General features: G+C 32.7%; 1 protein-coding gene across 1 annotated transcript; it reads right to left on the bottom strand.

The window, feature by feature from the left end:
• Positions 1–8,695: 8,695 nt before the first annotated feature.
• Positions 8,696–12,091, bottom strand: LOC142629937 (4-coumarate--CoA ligase-like 1). The gene is made up of 6 exons (XM_075803984.1): positions 11,669–12,091; positions 10,653–11,234; positions 10,257–10,455; positions 9,932–10,077; positions 9,117–9,184; positions 8,696–8,991 (listed from the first exon to the last, which is right to left on the bottom strand). The coding sequence occupies exons 1-6, from the start codon at positions 12,089–12,091 to the stop codon at positions 8,757–8,759; spliced, it is 1,653 nt and encodes a 550-aa protein (XP_075660099.1). The 3' UTR covers positions 8,696–8,756.
• Positions 12,092–22,136: the final 10,045 nt, after the last annotated feature.

Here is a 22,136-nt window from a genome sequence, read left to right as displayed (position 1 = left end):
TTTTTATATTTTAAATAATATTATACATATTTTCACACATTTTCATCTATATTTTAAAAAAATACAAAAATCTTATCTTAACTTATAAAAATTTCTTCTCAAACTATTCGATTAAACACCCTTTAAATATTTCACAACTTTTTTTTTTTTTTTTCTATGGCTGTGATATGGTAGAGTACGAGAAAGTAGATAAAAAATTATGGATCACAGTTTGCCATTCAAAAATGCCAAAAATAATTGAAAATTAGTTTGTGACCTAAAAAGTACATTGAGAATACTAGAGGATTTTTAAGGGAATCGCAAGTTTTATGTCTTTAAGAGATAATTTCAGGCTTTTCAGCCCCTAATCCTAGACTCTCTTTTCAGTTTTCACAGGCCTGCAAAAGGGTTTATTAATCCTGGCGTCTCCTTTCATTGACTGAATCCTCCAAAAAGGGTTATTAAGAGAATTCACGTCAGTTAGTGGATAGTCTTTTATAATACAAATTTTTGTCTATTTTACATATTTTGACAAAAAAAATATTCATATTAGTAGGTGTAAAGTTGTGTAAAAATGTGTAAATTCATTCACGAGCTATACTAATCCTATAATTTACACAGTTACTATAGCTCATCTATCTCTTATTTTATTGATTTCACGTCCGCACGTTTTTTTCTCTCTTTTCTGTGCTTAACAAACTGCTTCTCCTCTTCTCATTTTTTTCTTTTTTCTCAAATGCACACAAACACATCCACACAGACAAATCAACAAAAATACACTTGCTAAAAAAAAACACACACACACACAAAGATACACAAACACACCCACAAAGGGATGGTAAGAAACCATAAAACCGAATCCCTTAATGCCTTAATACAACTTTTGGAGTCTCCTTTAAGTATGATTTTAAAAATTGAACCAGTCAAAGAACCGAAAAAGAGACTGGTTTCTGGTTTTTCCCATTTCTTTATCGGTTTTTTGTCGGTTTTCCCAGGTTTTACCGAACCAGTTCCACGCCTGGTTCCCAGTTCAACCGATTGACCCGATTGGTTCGGTTCAATGTTTAAAACAAAGCTTTCAAGTATCACATTACCAAAATTCACTTGGGAAGCTAACTACATTGTCCACAGTATCGCTTCAACTTTAGCCTGGATAGGGTGTTGGTGTCAACTTTTCTTGAGACTACAAACACCAAAAAATAATAATAAAAAAAAAAAGATTGAAGTTTCTTGGAGAATAGTATTTATATATAGCCAAGATCAGATGTTTAGAAATCTTAGATAGAATTTTGTGTTTAGTTGGGTTCACAAAGACAATAATAAGGCTGCTCATGTTCAAGGATGTTTGTCTTTGTCAAGTTGAAATTTTTTTTTGGTCCTAGTTCTGCTCTTTAAATGCTTTCGAACGTTATTTTGGAGGATGCTTGATGCAGGAGGCAATGAAAAGGATTTATTATATTTTATTTGATTTTATGTATCAAGGAAAATTTTGTAATTTCTTGATATTCTAGAATGGGCTGTGCTTATAGTCCATTGGGTCTTACTTTAGTTTTCTTTAAGTTTGTTTATTTAGTTGGATTTAGTAGTAAAAACCTAAGAAGTCCAAATCCAAGTTTTATTGACATTTTAAGAAATCCTAGTGCTACTAGGATTAGATATTAGTTTTCTATTTAAAGAGTTGTAGTACCTTCTATTGAGTGGGTTAATAATTAATATATTTGGAACTTAAGAGCTATAAAGCTTTCTTTTATGGATTGTGTGATGCAACCTTCTCCAAAGTGTGATGCCAAGGAACTCTAAGTGTGATGCTTAGGAAGTCTAGGTGAGATCCCTAGATATTTATCTTTTATTCTATTTTAATTTACTGTTCACGGATCATTGTTCATAGAACAAGAACAGCCACCCAAACCTTGATTGTTCTCCTTTGTTTCATCCCCAAACCCTAATAATCCTTGTCCTATTTGGACACCCTATTATACTTCTAATTTTCTAGCCTATTTCCCACCAAAAACCTAACCCTAAACCCTCAATACAAAAATGTTACGATATCTGCCCTTGGTGTTCTAAATCAGATTTTATTATTCCCCCTTGTCCTTCATCAGTTTGGTATCAGAGCAAGGATTTTGAATCATGTCTACATGATCAGGGAGGTCGTTTAGGGGGGAATTAAGTGATGGTGAGCGCAATGATTTTATTTTTCAAGTCTTGGCTCAACTCAATGTATTTAACCTTCGATTGAATGATTTAAAGAGTCAAATTTCTAAACCTAATGATCAAGAAGTTGTTGTTACAATAGGGAAAACATACGGGGCCAATAATGGTGAGAACGATAAGAGTGAAGAGGAATAAACAGCAAACTAGCATGTCAACACCAATCAAGGGTCTAAATTGAAGGGGTATCGTACCAAAGGAGTACCATAAGATTCAATTCTTGAGTAGGCTAGAGATATTTTAGAAAGAAGGCTATATGAACTTATGATACAGCTGGTGATATCACAAAGAAGGTGAGGATGGAAGTTCCAAATTTTGAAGGAAGGGTTTATCTTACGATATTCTTAGATTGGATTGCTTCTATTGAGGAGTATTTTAATGATATGATATGACGGACAATAGGCGAGGAAGGTTTGCTAAGATGAAGCTTGTAGGATTGGAAAAAGTGTGATGGTCTGGTGTTGAAAACAATATAAGGAGAATAGGCCAACCACCCATAAGCACATGGCAAGAGATGAAGGTTAAGCTTCGAGGAAAATATATGCCTTCTAATTATCGAGATAGGTTGTGTGAACAACTTTCTAACTTGAAGCAGGACAACATGTCAGTAGCTGAGTATATGCAAAAGTTTGATGAAATTAAGACTAAGAGTCAAGTTTTTGAAGAGCCTTGCCAAACACTAGCTCGATTCAAGATTGGTTTGAGAGTTGATATACGAAGGAAGATACTTAGACAACCTGTTTATAATGTGGAACATGCATTCCAAGTGACTCTTAACATGGAGGAGTACTTGAAAGATCCAATTACTAGGAAGAATGGGTGTCAAGTTGAGGAGGCAAAGTTTAAGAAATATTTTGAGTTAAAAGCATCTACCAATTTGGATGATTCTAAAGGCAAAAGGGTTATGGCAGATAATTCTAGTGGAAGAAGCAAATGCTTCAAGTGTGGTGAGGTAGGTCACATGAGTTATCAATGTCTAAAGAAGAGAAGTTTACATATTAGATTTGAAGATAAAGAAAGGGCAACATAGCAAGATGAAGATCATAAGGAGGATACATTTAATTATGAAGATTTTGCTATAGATGACTTGGAGGAGGATGAGGAGGATACTTCTCTTGTTTTTGTAGTAAGACATGTTTTAGCAGCCCCTAAAGTAGAGGAAGAGGATTGGAGGAGAACTTCAATTTTTTAGATGTTGGTTCGCTGTGGAAACCAAGCAAAAAGCTTATTATTGATGAGGAAGTTGCATGAATGTTGTGTCATCTTCCACAGTTGAATGCCTTAAGCTTCTAGTTGAACCTTATCCTCAACCATTGAAAATTGCTTGGATAAATAACACCTCTATTCTGGTAACTCATAGATGCCTTGCTTCTTTTTCTTGTTGTATTTATAGTGATTCTATCATGTGTGATATAATTCTTATGCAAGTTCCACATATCCTTCTTTGTTGACCTTGGCTCTTTGATCAAAATTTCTAACATAATGGGAAAGAAAACACCTACACTCTAATGGTTGGTGAGAAGGGTTGTTTTGAAACCTATGACTTAGCTAGCTGAGATGAATAAATTTAAAGTATCAAAGCCAAAAGTTATTGAAGGAAAAGATCTAGAAGCTAAAAATTATGGTGTAGCAATAGAAGCTACTAAAACAAAACTTGACCAACCTATAGAAGTGCCTCAAATTCTAGTGAATTTGTCCAAAGATTGCACTGATTTCTCTTTGAAAGATTTATCAAAGCCCTTATGTCCTATGCATGAGTACTCTACTAACTTTGCCTAAGGTACAAGTTTTCTAGTGAGCAACATAGGAGATGCTAAGTTGAAGATAGATGCAAGTTATCAAGGGAAGCTTGAAGTAATGCAACAAGACTCGAAAGAGATGGAAACTGTTGATGAAGTAATTAAAATTGAAAAGGCAACGTATCAAAATTACAAGGCAGAAGTGAAGACTATAACACTCGAAGCATCTTATTCCCAACTTCATGTTACTGCCAAAGCAGTGTTCTATTGCCTACACCAACTTTTCAAGATATTGATTTTGTCATTCTTGAAAAGTTTAGTGGGTCAATTGAATTGGTAGGTGTATCATTATCATCATTGTTGCCACAAATGAAGAAACAAAAGGAAATTCAAATTCAAAGTATTTATTCAATGTCAAGGATGCACTTCAAGAAACCAAGATTCTTTTTACGTCAACACTTCAAAACTTAAGGTCGAGTTTTCTCCAACCAAGTAAGAATGATGCAGAGGCAGTGAGAAGGATTTATTATATTTTATTTGATTTTATGTATCAAGGGCAATTCTGTAATTTTTTAATATTCTAGAACGGTTGTGCTTATAGTCCATTGGGTCTTACTTTAGTTTTATTTTAATTTTGATTGTTTAGCTGGGTTTAGTAGTAAAAGTCTAAGAGTCCAAGTCCAAGTCTTATTGTGGTTTAAGAAATCTTAGTTCTACTAGGATTAGGTATTAGTTTTCTAATTAAAGAGTTATGATATTTTCTATTATGTAAGTTAATAATTAATGTTTTTAGAAATTAAGAGCTATAAAGCTTTCTTTTATGGATTGTATGATGCAACATTCTCCAATGCGTGATGCCAAGGAACCCAAGGTGTGATGCTTAGGAAGTCTACGTGTGATTCCTAGATATTTATCTTTTATTTTATTTTAATTTACTATTCAAAGATCACTGTTTACAGCAAAGGAACAACCACCTAAACCTTAATTGTTCTCCTTTGTTTCATCCCCAAACCCTACTAATCCTTGTCCCCTTCAAAAACCCTATTATCTATCTTATTTTCTAGCTTATTTCCCACCAAAAACCTAACCCTAAACCCTCAAAACAGAGGTGTTACCAAATCTGCCCCAGGTGTTCTAAATCAAATTTTGTTGTTCCCCCTTGTCCTACGTCAATGTTGCTTTTGTTTCTTGCAGTAAATTTTCTTCTCAGCCAAAAAGGGAAAAATAAAATAAGATTTTTTTCCTCTTGAATTTTGAGAGTACATAACACTTAACCCCTTATAATTTTTTTAATGCATAAATCAATAAAACAACATGCAACTTATGTTGTCAAAAATTTGAAAGAGTGATAAATAAACTTCTAGGTATTATTGATGCGTGTTAATTAACTGTGTAGAGAGGGAAAATTCCCGACCTATCACAAGCTGACACATCATACTACCAAGTCCACAAAATACAACCAATTATAAGGCGCCACGTACTGCTGCTAGGTTTTGCCATCACTATTCGAATTCCAATAGAAATTTGCCAAGTGTCATTGAAATAAAGGCATGAAACTGCATCAGCACGTGTAAGCGATGACACAAGCAGCCCTGCACGTGTAAGCGATGACACAAGCAGCCCTGCACGTGTAAGCGATGACACAAGCAGCCCTGCACGTGTAAGCGATGACACAAGCAATCTAGCACGTGTAAGCGATGACATAAGCGGACCAATCAGGCTGTGACAAGTGTCACCAATTAGACTCCACCACGTGTCGCTCATCCACCCCTAAACTCCTATAAATAGAAGCCTTCCTAAGACATTTAAGAGGACAGAGAAAAGGAAGAAGATATCTTGAGTTCAGAAATCCAGAAGCTCTGCCGAAATCAAACCCCAAAGCCTCCAAGAATTTCAAGAACTTCAACCTCGAATACAGAAAACATTCGAAGCAAAATCATCCAAGCTACTCGTCCAGGTCTCAAAGGTCACTAGAATCAAGCTCAAAAGCCTCCAGAAACCTCAATAAACCATAAATCAACGAAGCTCTATGGAATCAAGCCTCTAAAGCACTGAATAATTTCTACCACAAACCTTCAAACATGAAGAACACACGAAGAACACGAAGAACACGAAGAACAAAGAATTTCTAACAAGCTCATAGCCAAAAATTCATTGTAATTCCGTTTCAAAGATCTTCGATCAATTCCTCAGCCAAATTGAAGGATATCTTGTGTTCAAATCAAAATCACATTACCACAATTCCAATCAATAAATCTTTCAAGGAGATTGAATCAGATGATCACTTTTTTGTAATTATAGAGAATTGTACCACATATTCATCAATACAAATTCGCATTTGTGAAACTATTTTTACTTGTTTGATTTATTTCGAACTAAGAATTTAGTCGTCTACAAACTGTAAACTACATCACTAATAAGCACTCTACACAACAAGTAGCTTAAGAAAATATTACTAAAAACCAATAAAATATTACTAAAAACTATGTAATTACAATATCACATATGGAAAATACAAAAGCACACGTGAAAAAAAAAATGAAAAATGTGTAGGGAAAAATTAAAATTAATCTAAAATATACAATTTCTGATATATGTGATGAGACATGACCATATTAAATTAGAGTTGGTTTGAGCATAAGGTGCATCACCATTGGCATTGGCATTGTGGTGAGGGATCATAAGGGTCTAGGTGGTGGTGGCTGTAATTAGCAGGCAGGCTACTTTATCTATGGATGGAATGATGGATGCATAATAGACTTTACAGTGCTGCAATATGCAATGGTATGGAATTTGCTTGCGATTTAGGACTGCCCAATTATGTGATAATCGAGAGTTTTATAGTGTGGATATCTGGTGAGTTCAATACCGTAGGTCATTCATTTTCTATTAAAGCATTAGCTCAGTATGCCTCTGCTAAAGAAGATACTGGTATGTATGAAGGAGAGTCCTCCACTCTTGGGTTGTTTAGTGGCTATTGACATTTGTACTTTGTAATACTTTTACCTTACTGTTAATTTTCATATAAAAGAGTATCACATGATGGTTTTGTGTTGCATTCAAAATTCCCAGAGAAGTTAAGCGTTACGCAATGAATGGTTTACTCATAAAACAATATTATATAGAATGTTAAGTGTTACCCTTAAAATTTCATCGAATTTCCTTGTTTTATGGAGGAAATCACTTGGGGGGGGGGGGGGGGGGGGATTTTATGTATTTTGCCTCCCTCTCTCTCTCCATTTAAGTTTGGGTGATTTATCATTTTCATCCCTGAATTTTATTTTTTTGGCATTTGAGTCCTTAAAGTTTAACATTCTATCAAGTTGGTCCTTATTTTTGTTTTTTACTATAAAACTTTCGTTTACTTAAGAAAAAATGTAGTATCAAACATGTAAAGAGTGACAATTTATAGATGGTAATGGGTGGAATGACCAACTTGATAGTAATGTTAAATGTTAAGGAATAAGGGCTATATGCTAGAGAACTAAGCCTTGTTAAATAAGGATTATTCATGAGAGTACTTTATGAAGTGCAAAATTTTACATATTAGTTATATGAAGTTATGTACTTTAATGTAGTAGATTTGATGGAAGTTATGAGAGTGGAAGGAGGCTATATAAAACCACACCTCCATATCCATTTGTTAGCAAGAGTGAAAAAAGAGTAATGACAAGGTAAAAGAGTTCTGTTTTTCTTTCCCCTCCATTTTATTTTCTTTTCTTTTGTGAGAGTGAGAAGTGTGAGCTCACCAACTTTTAATAAAGTAGTATCATAACCAATTGATTCACTGTGAGAATGGAACTTGCAAACGGGATGATGTCATTTCAAATTCCCCAACTTACCAAAGAACATTTTGATAATTGGAGAATCTGAATAAATGCGTTATTTTAATCTCAAGATTCATAGTAGATGGTGAAAAAATGTTATGTGGAGTCATAAGATGAAACACCTATAATTCTAAATCAAAAGGAACCCTTTCAAAAGACTCAAAGAAAAATCAAGAAACTGTTGTGTTGATATTTCAAGGTTTGGATTAAAAAAACATGTTTGAGAAAGTTGCAAATAAAACTTCATCTAAGCAAGTGTGTGAGATTCTTTAAAATTCATTAAAGGGAGTTTGAAGAAAATTTGCCTTCAAACATTGAGAGGTGCCTAAGTAACACACTAAAATAATTTGTTGATAGAAATATTCACTTGAAATTCACTTAAAACATGTTGACCCAATTTTAGAGCAGTTTTAGGCAAACTTCACCAACCTCAAACTCTGTTGAACCAACTTAAGGCGAGTTTCAGGCCAACTTCACTGACAATGCATTAATTTTCTACTTGTTTTCTATTGTTTCGTTCACTCTATTTCTTCTAAAGAGACCATAAATCTCTTCCACTTCTACCGTGGGATCAAATTTAGTATTACAAATTCACAATCTACTTGGATATACAAAGTATTCAATAGAGCCACCAACTTTCAACACCAAAATGGCAATTTTAGGGACTAGAATGACATTTTGCATAAATCTAAATGGTGTAATTTGGATTCCATACTTTTTTTTCAATGCTCCCATTTACCTGCCATCAGTCGATTTTTTTTTTTTTTTTAATAAAAAAAAAGGTATTTGACTTAAGATATGGGATGCGAATTTTATTGAATGGTCGACTAAATAGCACTAACGCATGATAATTTAGTACAGCTTAATCATTCACTAAACAAGTCATAGCAAGATAAAAGTTATATAGATGGAGACATATTATCACTTTTTTTTTTTTTGATAAACAGACATATTATCACTTAATCACAAGGTTTTAGGCGGCTTATTTTTCAACATTGGATTAGCTGTGGAGCTTTGCCCGCATCTTCTCCACCATCTTCTCTTTAATAAGCCTTCTCATTATTTTCCCAGAAGGCGATTTTGGGATTGTTTCCACAAAGTGCACCACTCTCACTTTCTTGTAATGTGCAACATTTGAGGCAATGTAGTTCTTGATATCTTCTTCACTCTCTTTTGCACCTTGGCTCATCACAACGCTTGCAGCTGGGATCTCTCCAGCCTCCTCATCTGGCAGTCTGAATGTTCCAAAGCACCATAAAGTGTGAGAAACATTATGAATTCAATTCTCCAAATTCTAAAAGCAGAAACAACTAGAAAATAAAATAGAAATAAGAGGAACAATAATGATGATGTTGCTCACGGAACTACGGCTGCATCTTCAATTGAGGGATGAGTAAGAAGGATAGCCTCTATCTCAGCTGGAGCTACCTACATGGCAAAGAATTTGGCCGAACTTGGCTAATGGTTAATTATATTGATTCATATAATTGAAATTAAAAAAATAAAAAAAAATCAGATCACTAAATTTCTCAAAAGAAATAGATTCGTGGTCGTTAAAAGTTAGTAGTATTTTTTCCATAATTATATAACATAGTCGGATTTTTTCTAAAAAGGTTTTTGGAAGATAGTATAGTACCTAATAGGCTAATACATTTAATGTCATGTCAATTTGTAATTTTTTTTATAATCAAATTAGTGCTTAGTATTTTTCAGATTATCCCTATGATTTCTGAAATTTTGGTTTATATTTATTAGGTCTATCAGGAGGGCGGATGACATGGTCCTCCTTATTCTAGACCTCTTAACCAATAAAATACTGTTATTTAAGCAAATATGACATTATCCTGTAATTTTTATTTTTTATTTTTTATTCCTTGTGCTGATTAGAAAACTCACACATACATTTACATAAATGACATCATCTCATTAGTTAAGGAGAACCGCATCAGCAGTCCTCCCATTGCAAATAATAATTTTTCCAATTTGTGAACTCTCGATTTTTAGTTCCGGGCAATATTCAATCGGTCTTGCTACTATTCCTTTTTTATTTTATTTTATTGGCCGAATATCTATTCCTTTTTGGTTTTTTTCTTTGAACTGTTCCTTTTCTTGTATCATTTCCATTTGTCTCAGTGTTATTACGTAGATCCGTACCATGTCATTTCAGGAACTTACCTGAAAACCTTTGTACTTGATTAACTCCTTAATGCGATCCACAATAAAAACATTGTCTTGATCATCTATGATCCCAATGTCACCAGTGTGAAGCCACCCTTTCTTGTCGATGGTGCGAGCAGTCTCCTCTTTATTGTTATAATAACCTGGGAGAAAGTATATAACATGGAGCAATAACCACAACATCTAAGTGAGTAATCATAGTGATGAAGACTGCTTATTTATCTTGAACACAAAAAATACTTGGAAGTTGAATTTATTTTAGCTGGACATTTAGATGTGTGATTACAACAATATTATCCTCTGTAATTAGTATCTTCTTTACCTTGCATTACACATTGGCTTCTGACACAGATTTCACCAGGTGTATTCTTGGGCAAGGATCGACCAGTTTCAGGATCGATAAATTTTACTTCCAAATTTGGGAGGATGAAACCCACAGAGTTTTTCTTTGCAATTCGAGAGCCGTCTTCAGGGTCCCCAAGTGTGAGTGTGATGCAGCTATGCTCAGTTAGTCCATATGCCTGTTAGTGAAAAAGCAATTTAGCACAAACACATATCAAAGACATACATCGATAATCCTGGAATTTGGATGTCTTTGTTAGAAACGCTAGAAGATGTTAGTTAAGCTATAAGTCTTTTGGCACATATCAAACACATACATAACATGAACCATTGGTTTACAACATTAAGTAGCAGGGTAAAAGGAGGCTGTCCTCACCTCTTGGACCTGGACACCAGGGAACTTGTTTTCAAAGGCTGTAAGAAGCTCTGGTGCTAGTGGCGCTGCTGCAGACATAATGGCTAGAAGTTTGAGCTTGGTGAGATCAAATTCCTCTACTACTGGATTCTTAACCAGCTGCAAAATAATTGGTGGCACAATTGGTGCAAATGTGACCTCTTGTGTTATCAAAGCATTCAGAAATGTTCGAAGTTCGAACCTTCCCATCACCACCACTTTTCCCTTGTTCCTAAGTGTGGCACAACAAATTCCAGTGATCCCATAAATATGAAAGAATGGTATTAGGCCTAGTGTAGTGACCTGACCAACCATTTCTGGTGTTACACTAAAGAGTGTGGAGCACAGGTTAGCTACCAGATTTCGGTGAGTCAGCATTACACCCTTTGACAACCCCGTGGTGCCTGATGAGAATGGAAGGGCGCACAGATCAGTCTGTTGCACGTCCTCATTAAAAAAACTAGTGCCCGCTTTGTCTGCCGCTTCAAGCAGTTTGTTCCAATTCATGGAACCTTCAATGTGTTCTTCATCCAGTATGATGACTGGCAGTCCTAAACCTTTCACCTGTAGTTTTCAAAATGATATAGCTTAGATGCATTATAGTGTTGGTACAAATTTTGTTATATAAACTTTACAAACGGTTGTCTCACCAGTCCTAAAAAAAGCAATTAAGACATTTATTTATGGGTCCGAATAACAAGTGATTTTATGCACCTGTTAAGGTTGAATTTTATAATACAGTCGATTGACTTTTTATGAGGAGACAAATTACTTTTAGTTTAAAAGACATGTTTATTAACTTTTACTTCTCGATACTTTTGAAATCTCTTATTAACAAACAACCTTTATTTATTATGTGATAAAGTAGTACTAATTATATTTATTGTTATATCAATTTATAAGACTTTTATAATAAAATTTGTAACAGTTTAACATTTTCCTAATACATATGCTTAAAGTCAGTCTATCTCATAAAATTTCAAACAAAGTATACCTACCTTCTCATAGTTTGAGCCATTTGTGACAATTAACTTGGCCTCGGCAGCCTCCACTTGCTTCTTAATTTCTGATGCATGTGCAGCTGGGTTTGCACCTGAAAACACACCCCCAGCAGTCATGATTCCAAGAGCAACAATGGCATACTCCGCAACATTTGGAAGTACAACGATTATCACATGCCCCTTCCTAACACCGAGAGACCTCAAGGCCTTAGAAAACCTCCTAGTGTCTCTAACCACATCACTATAAGTAACTTCTTTTCCAGTCACAGCCTCCACAAATGCAACCTTGTTGGCGTACAATTCAGCATTTTGGAGCACAAATTCTGGTAATGTGATATCATCAGGGACCGTAACAGGGGCAAATCGGCTTCGGAAAATGTGTTCTTCATCTTGTGCCAAATTATGCAAATAAGTTCCCATAATGTATATGTGAATGAACAAGGAAGATTGACATGTGCTTTATAAGGAGGAAGAAAGACGCGTGAAGCTGTGATCATGTTTTGTGCGTGGAATTATTAAGGGGCAAGTAAGAGTGAAATTGAGATGGGCTTTGGTTGGTGAGGCTTTGTTGAATCATGCCACTGCAACAGTGTCCCGGGCTAACGACACTCTTTCTATAACTAGCTTTGCACCAACTCATAATTGATCAAATTCACAATGAAACGAATCACAATTCTCCATTTTGAACTAAAGAACGAGGAAGCTTGAAAGTACTGTGTATCTTTTGCTTGTGAACTTTAAAATCTTTTTTATTTCTATATATATTCTAGAAGACTAGAACTTAAAAATTTATCCAAGAAAAAAAGAAAAAGATGCTGAGGTACTTCACCTAAACATTTCATGTCCTTGTTTTTACTCTCAGGCCAAGTGGCACAATCCTACTCGTTAACTTAGGCATAAATTTATAAAGAAAAAAAAAATGTATGGAATGGGTTCATATAGATACCAAGTGAGGAATTTTTTTTTTTTTTTTTAACGAAGCTAAATATATTAATAAATTTTTTAATCCACACACACATATATAATTTTCTCATTATAATTCAAGATGAATATTTTTTTTCCATTAAGTAATGTATAATTATTCTGAAAATTATATGACAATTAATGTATAATTTTCTCATTATAATTAATATTTTTATGTAAAATAAATTTAAGATTACACATTAGAGTACAATCATAATTTTAAAAAGTACTTTATTAAAAAAAAAATTTTTAAAATCCATATAATGTATGCAAATCAATTAGTTTCATATAAATTAATTAATAAATGTCAATTTTATATGCCTTAATATATATATAATGTTATATAAGAGATATATAATAATGATAAACCTAAATAAAAATAATTTGTTTTTGGAAAAGAAAAAAAATAATTTTTACTAAATATATATTTTTTTGCATATAATTTTACTAAATAGATTTAGTTATATATTTTTATGAACATACATTTTAATGCTTATAAAGTTATTAGTTATGTATAACAAAAAATTGAATATTAAACCAAAAAAAAAAAGATATAGGAAAGTAATAATTTAAAACGAGTCTTTGTACATTTTTTTATTTTAAAAATAAAGAAAATCACTAAAAGCTTTTTAAATCAATGGTGTTGTCTAGTCTTTTTAATCTGGAAAACCATGGTTCAAATCCCTCCTCTTTTACTAATGGTTATAACACATATCTAAAGAAGGGAGAATCTTTAAATAGAATTTATACATAATTTAAATTTTCTATTAATAAATTAGGGGGGGGGGGGACACTATCTGCCTTTTTATAAAAAAAAAAAAAAAACCAAAACAAAACATTGAAACAAAACAAGGGCCATGGCCCCTCTCCCTCGAGGTGGTATATTGTGTACCCGGCATATATGCCGGGACACTATCATTTTCGCTCTCCCTCTACCCTTTTTTTGGGAAAAATGAAAAAAGAAGCTGTCACAACCAACGTATTGGGCAAATGGCCCATAATTTCTCTAATTAAGGAAGTGGGTTCATGACCCATATATTTCTTCGTGTCCTATATTTTTCTACGTCACAAATAAGGCTCACAACCTATATTTTTCTATCTCGTCGAGTGAGGAGCATTGCGCATGTTATTTCTTTTTCGCTCTCCTCATAGATGGGCTACCCAATAAAAGCTCCTATTTACACAAAAATTGTCTTTGAACGAAAGATGTTCAACTTCAAGTTATTTGACATTCATTGAAGATAACACACATTGATTGTCCGTTTGGAAACACTTTATTTAGCTGAAATTAAAAACTTTTACTAAAAGGTAGATAAAGCTAAAAAGTAACTAAACTAGTACAGTGGGACCAAGAATAGTACCAAAAAGAGCAATAGGATCCTATAAAAAGTACAATAAGACTCACGAAAGATGTTCAACTTCAAGTTATTTGACATTCATTGAAGGTAACATACAAACAGATAGTTTGTTTGAAAACACCTTATTTAGCTGTAATTAAAACCTTTTTACTGAAAGTATTGTAGATAAAGCTAAAAGGTAGCTAGAGTAGTACCAAAAAATGCAATAGGACCCATGAATAATAGCAAAAATAATCTAAATAGTAAAAAAAGCTGGCTTTTTAAGCCAATGCCAAACGCAATCAGAGTTTGTTTGATGAACAACTCACCGTTGGTAAGACCCACGAAGTTGATTTTTTTACAAAAATGCCATTGTACCCATTATTAATTTGGCCAAAAGTAGCTTTCATTTTATATATTCAAACCCACTTTTTTGGTTATTGAAAATGAAAGATGAGTACAAAATACAAAGCCAAACTAGTTTTTTAATTATAGGTCCATAAAAAACTAAGGGTAAATTGCAAATTACATCTCTAAAGTTTAGGCGTGATTGAATTTTACACCCTAAATTTTGGTGATGTTTGAATTTTACACCCTAGCGTTTCAGAATTTGGGTTTTACCCCTATATTTTATGAGTGTTTGGATTTTACTCCCTAAAGTTTTGGGGTATTTAGATTTTACACCCAGTTAAATATTAGCATTAATACACTATGCTGAATATGCTAGTATGGATACAAAAGTGAAAGTATAAAGTATAGAACACAATAACACATGATGGTTACGTCGTTCGACCTAACAGCCTATATCCATGGAGAAAACCCTAAAGTGTTACATCAATAATGTATTAGAGTGTAGTACAAATCTTGTATTACAATGAACTATAACATGTGTATATATAGTAGACTAAACCCTAGATTAATAGATTTCTAGAACAAGTAAGAGACTTGGCTTGCACACAAAGTAGAATTAAGTTTAGGCCTATGTTAATGGGATAATATATCTATAACACTCCCTCTCAAACTCAAGATTGAAACTTGATAAAACCTTGAGATTTTTGATAAGGTTGAGAAGATCCCTTGAATGAAGTTTGGCTTTATGGCAGTGGTTTGAGGAAGGAAATGGTATTATAGTATTGATGTGACTTCTAACGGTGGCATAACTATATTAGAGAGTTTTGACAGCAGCAATGGGTAGCCAAAAAAGATGAACGCAGCAAAGAAACACCAAGGAAGACAAAGATTGCTCTTAAATACACCGCAAGGACAGAAAACCATTAACATAAAATATAGAACACAATATACACGAGGGTTACGTGGTTCAGCCTAACGCCTACATCCACGGAAGAAACCCTAAAGAACTACATCAATAATATATTAGAGTGTAGTATAATAGGCTAAACCCTAGACTAATAGATTTCTAGTACAAGTAGGAGACTTAGTTTGCACACAAAGTATAATTAGGCTTGGGTTTATGCTAATGGGCTAATATATCTCTAACACCTCCTCTCAAACTCAAGATGGAAGCTTGATGAAACCTTGAAATTTGATCAGGTTGAAAAGATCTCTTGAATAAAGTTTGGCTCTGTGACGGTGGTCTGAGGAAGGCAATGATCTTGTAGTGTTAATGCGACTTCTAATGGTGGCATAACTATACAAGAGAGTTTTGACGGTAGTAGTGGGAAGTTAAAGAAGATGAATGCAACAAAGAAATATTGAGGAAGACAAAGATTGCTCTTAAATACACCGTAAGGACAGAAATCCATAGTCACAAAAAGGTGGCTCTGATGCCAAGTTAAATATTAGCATTGATACACCATGTTGAATATGCTAGTATGGATGCAGAAGTGAAAACATAAAGTATAAAACACAATAACACATGAATGTTACATGGTTTAGCCTAACGGCCTAAATCCTTAGAGGAAACTCTAAAGGGCTACATCAATAATATATTAGAGTGTTATACAAATCATGTATTACAATGAATCATAACATGTGTATATATAGTAGACTAAACCCTAGACTAATAGACTTCTAGTACAAATAGAAGACTTGGCTTATACATAGAGTAGAATTATGCTTGGGTTTATACTAATGGATTAATATATCTCTAACACATCCTAAAGTTTCAAAATTTGGGGATGTAAAATCTAAACAACCTTAAACTTTAGGGGGTAAAATCTAAATTCTGAAACGTCAAAGTGTAAAATTCAAACTCCCTAAACTTCAGGGGGTAAAATCTAGATTCTGAAACTATAAGGTGTAAAATTTAATCACCTCTAAGCTTTAGAAATGTAATTTGCAATTTACCCAAAAACTAAAAATAAAAATAAAATACACCCTTTTTTTTGTTTGAACCAAATAGCCTCTTAAGAACTTAACTTGTTTAAGCCCACCTCATTAGAAGACAAAATACTAGTTGGGCATATAGGAAACTCAAAAACCAGCCCATTTCACTTAAAATCAGGACTTGCCAGGTGATTAAGCACTATCTTGATCCCCATCAAGATCACCTGTTCATTTAAAAAGCAAAACCTTTCGTCCCTAAGAAAAAATAGACCAATGGGCTTGCAAAATATCTGGGGACCTTTTTTCTTGGTCACCTGGGGTCTCAGGCTTGGATTACATTCTATAAAAGCCTGATGAGTATAATTGGGCCCTTTTGTAACTGTTTCTGTTCAATGTTAGGCCCATTAGTAGAGAAATAATAATCCTTAGATATAAGCAATACCGGAATCAAATCCAGAAACCTCTCAGATTCAAAAAAGTGACCGTACGAGTAAACAAATGCACACGTAAAAGAAGGGAATCTATGATGATGATCATCATGACCTATCATACATTATACCCACCAACAAGGACCAAAACCTCTCTTCCCTAGACAGAAGAAATGATTACCCACCGCATCCCATACCCTTGGTTTTGACAAACCTAATCATTATAATCAAAAACCTTCCCCAATTACCTCAACTTTAGCTTCTCTGTATCATCATGACTATCGTCTTTACCAAGTTGTCCATCTCTCTCCCTCAAAATTACTTTCCTACCATCATGACTCAATTCCAAAATAGCCAAAGATCATTTAAAAGAAATTCATGGCTAACCAATGAGCCCACAATTGAGAATTAATGAGTTTAATTAGGTTCCTTTAACACCTATACCAATCGTATACCACATACCAATATAAGCTTAAATTTTGAGCATATTAATTGCATTCATAACCAAATGGTATAGTAGGACCAACAATTAAACTTAAGCTTGCTTTGTTGATTACCATTCTCTAGAAGCTAATTCATCACACTCGTATCTTATCTACCAAACCCATCCAAACAATAGAAAGGAATCAAAACAATGAAAAACCAAGTTAATAATATTTTTTATCTTGTATAATGTTTAACCTAACATTAAAGGAAAACAATGTCCAAGTGCTACGTTGAAGCAACATTATGATTCATGTCTCTGCCTTCACTGTAAACGGTAGTTGTCACATCATTCGCCGCATGACTTTCGGATTGGAGTTTCTATATAATGGCGTATGACATTTTGGTTGTAACCGTTAATTAGGTAGTGAAAGGTTCTAGAGAAATTTTCAGTTCAGTCACATGCTTTACATCTGAGTGTACGAATAGATTCATACGAAACAAAACACAAAAAGCAAATAAAGGGTCTGGTTAGCGTGTGTCTTTACGCCATTTATTTTTTGAAACATCTTATGAAAAATTAAAAAAATGTAAAAATTTTTCAATTCTCGATAAAACTATTTTCAAAAATGGTATATTATTGTGTACCCTTAGGGTAGACGTTAGTAAAATTCATAGATTTGGGTCCGGTTAAGGTGTTATATTCATGATTGTTGTCAGCGAAGGAAGTAATCAATCCAAGGAGGAATATAATATACAATCCACTCAAGAATTGCACGGTTGAATCACTCAATCCCACTCAAGAATTTTCTTGATAGTACTTGATAGCGTTTCTACTTTCTAACAAATGCGAGAGACATGTATGTTTTTCTTTTTCTTTTTTGAGAGGAACATGGATGTTGTTTTGGCCGTGAAGAATAGGCAGATAAGAGTGTTTCCATTACTCAAATATTGTTGGTGGTGTTAATGTATTTCCTTCATTATTTTTAATTTTTTCACTAAGTATGAAAATGACACCTTGGCTTCCTAACATGATTGCTGGGCCTCGTAGAGATCTAAAAAATAAATTAATAGAAATGGTAAGAAACTCATTACTATTTTATTTTATGTCTTTTATAACCTATCTGTTTTATATTTTAAAAAATTATGATTAAATGAATTATCTATTTATATATATATATATTAATAAATACATTGTGATCATATAAAATTAAGCATTCCACAAGAAACAATTATCTCGATCATGCCCTTTGTGTGTGTGTGTGTGTGTGTATATATATATATATATATATATAAAAGTATATATGTTAAGATAACATTTTGTCTTGTTATAGATGTCAAAACAAATGTAAAGACACGATTTACTTCTAAAGCTCAAATGAAGGGTCAATGACTCAAAGAGCCAAAAATAATGAATTTGTTAGAGAGTGGACTTAAAGATAAACTTTCAATGAGTTAAGTGGATAGTAGTCACAATAAGTTAGTTATTGTTAGAAATAATAAAAAAAAACAATTTTGAGCAAGAAAAGTTCTCCTCGGCCAAGTCCGAGAATGGTTTGTTCTTATATATTTTTCTTAAACTTATACAAAATTACGGTTCTTGAGTCTACAGTGATTTTTCCTTAGATTTTCGGATCCCCTCTATAATGGGGTTTTTCTCCCTTATTCAAATTGTTGGTTTTGATACTTGTTCCATCAGCACCTTCTTAAAGTTTTTGTGGGTAATTGTAAGACTGAATGTTACTGTTTAGGTATCACCTCCACATTAATGCAACCAAGGAGTTAGCTGCAGAGCATTCAATGCAATGGTAGCAGCTTTCTTCTCAGATATTTCCCAACTTTCTTTTGTCTTATCCCTATATAATGTTTATCCTTGCCAGAATGATTACCTATTGCCTTGTTCTTGATGAATGGTCGGACCTTTGACCTTTACTCTGTTTAGTCAATGAGGTACTTATCATCGGACAATATATCCAGTTCCTTATGACTAGACGTCTTTCACGACCTATTAACCTGTATGTCTTCATTAGTATTTACCTGTCCTTGAGCTATCTGATGCTCTCAGGCATGGCCCATGACCTAATATCTATATATGGGCCTCCAACCCTACAACAAATATTTTAAAAAAAAAAAAGAAAAAAAAAAGAAATAGTAATTGAAGGGGGAAAATAGTAGATTTAATGGTAAGAATACTTTTATTTTCAAGTTGCCTCACATATTTGGAAGAATGATTTTCTGTGGGCCCATGTAGAAAATCTCTACCCAACCCCGCTCCATCATCCCTCGTTTTCAACACATCAAACAAACAAAAACTTCACTTTTCCGTTCAACGTCTTTTCCATTCTTCAAGTTTTCCCCCAATCAAATCGTATACACTATAAAAGTTGAGTTTCGAAAGTTGCGCTTGTAACAAGTGACTACGCTCACTCTCCTTACACCAAGTGGCTAAACTTCATTTAAGACTTTGGTAAATTATGTAATTCCCTTATAATTTGTGATGGTTTCAAATAAATCCTAAATTAAAAAAAAAATTAAGACCTTAAACTTTTTAAACCTTTTCAATTCCCACTTTCAATGAGTCACTATTAGCTAGTTGTGACTAAAATTTAACAAACGCAACAAAATATTCATGGGAAAAGTATGAGACTTCTAGTACACTTTCAATCATTTAGTTATTGCTACAAAAATATTAATAATATATAAGTTTAGGTCATGCTTAAATAATTTTATATCATATATTGTATAATAAAAGTTATGTTTTATATATGGTCATTGCATAATGTGAAAATAAATTGCCAATATTTCAAAAGAATTTGAAAAATTACTACTATGATTAAGACTCTAATGCTAAAACTTGTTAGAATTTCTATTATTTATTTTAAATTAGTTTATAATCTATTGTAATATTTGAATTTTGTAAAAACTTGAGTTTATATAATATGTATTCATAATATAGCTTGAAATAATTTTTGTTATTTTATTTTTAATATCTATTTTATTAATTAATTTTAATGATATTGTACAAATATTTTTTCAATTTACATATATTTCTTAATTAAATAGTACATTGCATAAGAATGATATATTTTTTTTATATAAATAAGATTTCAATCTATGACACCCACTTCATGATAATTACTCTTATCATTAAGTTAAGACATCAATAAGTTTTTTACAAAGATATTAACCAATATTTTGATCAAATTACTTTACTTATAAATTTTTCAAAAAGTAAAAAACACACCCAAAAAAAAAAACACTAAAAAGAAAAATAGAGGAAAGATTAATGATAGGTACTAGTTGGAGGGCAATAATGAGAAATGAGTAGAAAAACTCAAAAAAGGCAAGAGTAGGTACTTCCGTAATTCTAACAAAATCATGATAAAATGGAAAAAAAAAGGTAGTGGGACAATCATGCCGTGTGCGTGGATGAAGGATGAGAAAGAAAGTGCCTGGAGAGATGTATCCTCAGCCGTTGATTTTCAAAAGCATTGGTCGTTCAAAAAGGTATATGAGTCTTCTTGACCATAATAAGCTTCCGTTCACACGTGGAACGGAATTGCAGAATTTTGAGTAAATATTCCGCTTTACATGGGGTATCAAAGACGACAACGTGATCAATTGTCAATTTTACTTTTATAGCCATCTACTTAACCCGATTGCCCATTTTCAGCTGGACCTTGTCAATTACTTTACTACATGTTTCTCAAAAAAAGAAAAAAACTTTACTACATGTGTTTTGTCTCGTTGGTTAATTCATGTGACAAAATTAGTAAAAATTGGTTGAAATTTATGTATTTCAGCTATTTTAGAACAGCTGGTTGGTTTAGATTTCGAAGAACATGATAATACTCATTCAAGATAAATAATTTATTCTCAAATTAGATTCAGATAAATAATTTCCAAAATTCTCACTAGATATTCATTCAAGCAAAATTGTAACAAATGGTAAACCAATTTTAACAGTATGAGGACTTAACCTAATTTAAAAAAAAAAACATATATAAAATTAAGCATGACTTCCTTAATCCCAAATCGTTGATTCCTTGAAACTATAGAGTTAGTTTGTTGACAACAAATATCGACAACAAACAATATTTGTTCCTAGAGGAAGTTTAAGTAGAAGGGTTTCAAAGACTTAGAGGCCAATACAATTAGAATGCAAGTGAGTCTTTTGTTGATGTTGCAATAGAGAAAATAGATATGCAAAGACTTTGTGAGTAAGTTGTTGCAATTGTTTATTTTTATAATTTTAAGGATTCTCTACTGGGTTGGATTCCTCAAAATAGTCATGACTTCATTTGTTACCAAATCTTTGTGTCTTTTATTGCTTTTAGATTTGGTGTTGAAATACTTGTATTATATTTGTGTTAAAATACTTGTTTGTGTTTTCCACTTGAATAAATCATAAAATATTCAATCAATACTTTTTCCTTTTTTGGAATACTTACAAGTTCAACAATAAAGATGATGAAGATTTGAATCCCAATTCTTAATCTAAACAGAGAATAGAAATACTACTGAATTATGATACTTTTTGGATAATCAATTCACTTTCAAGTTATCTAAGATCTAAATAAGATTTTCAATAAACAATGTATATTAGGGAAATGAAAATTTTATTTTAAAAGGATGCGTAAACAGACTGTGAAAATAAATTAACTTTTTAAATTAAAAGAAACAGACTCATAATTCAATAGAGTTAAAAATATAGTACTCCATAAAATTTACCTTCTCATTAAAATATTAATGCATGGAGAGTTTTGATACCATTTTATACAACATTACGAGTCTGATATAAAAAAAAAAAAAACATTATGACAAATTATAGAACATTAAAAGAGTGTTGAAACATGCCATCAAAATCTAGCATATATACTTTTGCAAAAAAAAAAAAAAAAAAAAAAATCTAGCATGTATGTATATATATATTTTGTTATATATTATGGTTTTAATAATTTTTCCCTCAAATCTTAATCTCTTCTTACGTTGTTTAGGCTTTCTTTTGAAGAAGAGTTGTTTAAATGC

The sequence above is a fragment of the Castanea sativa genome, chromosome 3, assembly GCF_040712315.1.
Source record: "Castanea sativa cultivar Marrone di Chiusa Pesio chromosome 3, ASM4071231v1".
In the NCBI taxonomy this organism is placed as follows: Eukaryota; Viridiplantae; Streptophyta; class Magnoliopsida; order Fagales; family Fagaceae; genus Castanea; species Castanea sativa.
This window is presented reverse-complemented; position numbering and strand designations above follow the sequence as displayed.